Below are 2,807 nucleotides of genomic sequence, written 5' to 3'. Positions count from 1 at the left end.
GTCTCAAAAAAAAAAAAAATAAATAAATAGAATGAGGTATAGGGTTGCTGGGTGTAGTGGCTCACACCTGTGATCCTAACACGTTGTGAGGTGAGGCAAGAGGATTGCTTGAGCCGAAAAGTTGAAGACCAGTCTGGGGAACATAACAAGACCCTGTTTCTACCCGAAAAGTTTTAAAAGTCTCGGGCATGGTGGTACACGTCTGTAGTCACAACCACTCAGGAGGCTGAGGCAGGAAGATAGCTTGAGCCTGAGAAGTTGAGGCTGCAGTGAGTTGTGATCACCCATGTTGGTCTGTAATCCTAGAGCTTTGGGAGGTTGAGGTGGTAGGATTGCTTGAGCTCAGGAATTCGAGAGCAGCCTTGGCAACATAGTGAAACCCTGTCTCTACCAAAAAAAAAAAATACTAATTAAAAAAATTAGTCAGTCATGGTGGCTTGTGCTTTATTGTCCCAGCTATTCAGGGGGATGAGGTGGGAAGATTACTTGAGCCCAGGAATCTTGGGCTGCAGTGAGCTATAGTTGTGCCACTGTACTCTAGCCTGGGCAACAGCATGACCCTTTATTTTTATTTTGTTTGAGATAGAGTCTCGCTCTGTAGCCTAGGCTGGAGTGCAGTGGTGCAATCTCGGCTCACTGCAACCTTCGCCTCCCAGATTCAAACAATTCTCCTAACTCAGCCTCCTGAGTAGCTGAGATTACAGGCATGCGCCAGCCCGCCTGGCTAATTTTTGTATTTAAAGACGGGGTTTCACCATGTTGGTCAGGCTCGTTTTGAATTCCTGACTGTGATCTGCCCACTTCAGCGTCTCAAAGTGCTGGTATTACAGGCGTGAGCCACTGTGTCTGGCGCAAGACCCTTTCTAAAAGAAAAAAGAATCAGCTGTGGCTTTTGATTTTATTTGGATTATACCTAAAATCAGCATATATATTTCTTTCAGATAACAGATAGCACATTAATCCAACTTTCTATACACTGTCCTCGACTTCAAGTATTGGTGAGTTTGACTTTGAAAGTTGTCTGTGTTTATTGGGTTTAATCAAAAGCCAATACTGTAGTTCAAAAACCCATCTCTTAGTGTCTGGCTGCCATTTTAGGAAAGGATGCTTCCCCAAATTGCCATCTTACAGAGGACCAAAGGAGTACCTGAGTGAAGTAGGAAACTAAGATAAGAACTGAAAAAGTTAAATGTTTTCTATATCAATACTTGAAGACTGAAAACTGCCATGAAACCTATGAGTTCTGTCTTGCAGATAACATACTCCAGCCTGAATGATGTTTAAACTTCTAGATATCCAGGGGATGAGATGGCCCAAAATACAATTTGCTTCACCTTGAGTTCAGATGTTACTGGTCTTAAGAATGGAACAAATCAAAGCTTTAACTAAGGGGAGTTCTGTTCCTATTTTCAGGAAGGGTGGGCATGAGGAAGGCATTCTGGGTGACTGTTCTGTATCCAGACTCATTTTTGGTGTTTGGTGGCACAGTGCTATCGAGAATTCGGTCAAGATTTCTGAGTTTCACTGAACCAGGGATTTAATAAATATTGATGAAGAGATGATGTGATGAGATGATCACACCTGACAACTGTAAAAATCTTCAGCTAATTAATTGTTGGGGCATGTCCCTGAACCAGATATTCAGTTATTTAGTTCAAATTCCAGAAAATAGTATGAATGGAAAACTTGATTCCCATTTGTCCCTGTAGAGACGAAAAGTGTTAATTTGACGAAGGGATAATTTTTAAGGCTGTCTTACTTTGTTTATGAACTAGTTCATAGTCATTACATGCATTTATTAAATGTATTTAGAGTCACACACCAAAATATCAATCACTGATTGCCAAAAGCATAACCCCACTATCTCCAGTTTTCCTAATTTCACCATGTGGATGTAGTGCTGGCTCCGTATTCATCAAAATCAAACCAAAACGTCTCCTTTCCAATTTTACACAAGCCTCTGGTAGAAGAATGCCAGAAGATGTTTCAACATTCTTCCTTGCTCTGTTTGGCTGCAGAGTCTGTCTCACTGTGAGCTGATCACAGATGATGGAATTCGTCACCTGGGGAATGGGGCCTGTGCCCATGACCAGCTGGAGGTGATTGAGCTGGACAACTGCCCACTAATCACAGATGCATCCCTGGAGCACTTGAAGAGCTGTCACAGCCTTGAGCGGATAGAACTGTATGACTGCCAGCAAATCACACGGGCTGGAATCAAGAGACTCAGGGTAAAAATGGCTACATAACTCTCCAGCTCTAGTGTTCTCAGCACTTTCTTCTCTCTCTCTTTTTTTTTTTTTTCAAATTTAGATTTGTGTGATTTTTATATTTACTTGAACATTTAACAAGGAAAAAAGATAGAGTGCAAAAGGGGCAGATAGTTTTTTCCTGTGGTTCCAGAGATGGAAATTTAGTAGGAAAAGACCCACTGAAGGGAAGAAAAGTAGGTCTCCACCCAGCAGAGCCTCTCTGATAATGTCTAGGGCTTAATAACTTTCCCAGATTGAAAAAAGAAAGAAAGAAAAAGCACATGCCACATTTTTGTTCCAAAGGAAAGAAAGGAGTAACAGAGAGTGTTTGGTTCAATGGGATTTAAGAATTTAATTTGTATTTGGGTTTCACATTAAACCCTTTTCCTGGGGTTCATATTTTTTAAGACAACAAGTAAAGTAGACAGATTTTTACCTTTTCTGTCTTTTAAGAGATGGGGTCTCAGGCCGGGCGCGGTGGCTCAAGCCTGTAATCCCAGCACTTTGGGAGGCCGAGGCGGGTGGATCACGAGGTCAAGAGATCGAGACCATCCT

General features: G+C 41.8%; 1 protein-coding gene across 1 annotated transcript in view; it reads left to right on the top strand.

Annotated features, from left to right (window-relative positions):
* FBXL20 (F-box and leucine rich repeat protein 20) overlaps positions 1-2,807 on the top strand; it is a 119,047-nt gene that overhangs the window by 112,099 nt on the left and 4,141 nt on the right. Inside the window, exons 12-13 of the mRNA XM_017497179.2 lie at positions 942-998; positions 2,019-2,231. Of these exons, the coding sequence (XP_017352668.1) occupies positions 942-998; positions 2,019-2,231 (270 nt within the window). The remainder of the gene's footprint in view (positions 1-941; positions 999-2,018; positions 2,232-2,807) is intronic.

The sequence above is a fragment of the Cebus imitator genome, unplaced genomic scaffold (genome assembly GCF_001604975.1).
Source record: "Cebus imitator isolate Cc_AM_T3 unplaced genomic scaffold, Cebus_imitator-1.0 Scaffold228, whole genome shotgun sequence".
Classification (NCBI taxonomy): Eukaryota; Metazoa; Chordata; class Mammalia; order Primates; family Cebidae; genus Cebus; species Cebus imitator.
Note: the sequence above shows the minus strand (reverse complement) of the source record. Positions and strands in the feature narration are given on the sequence as shown.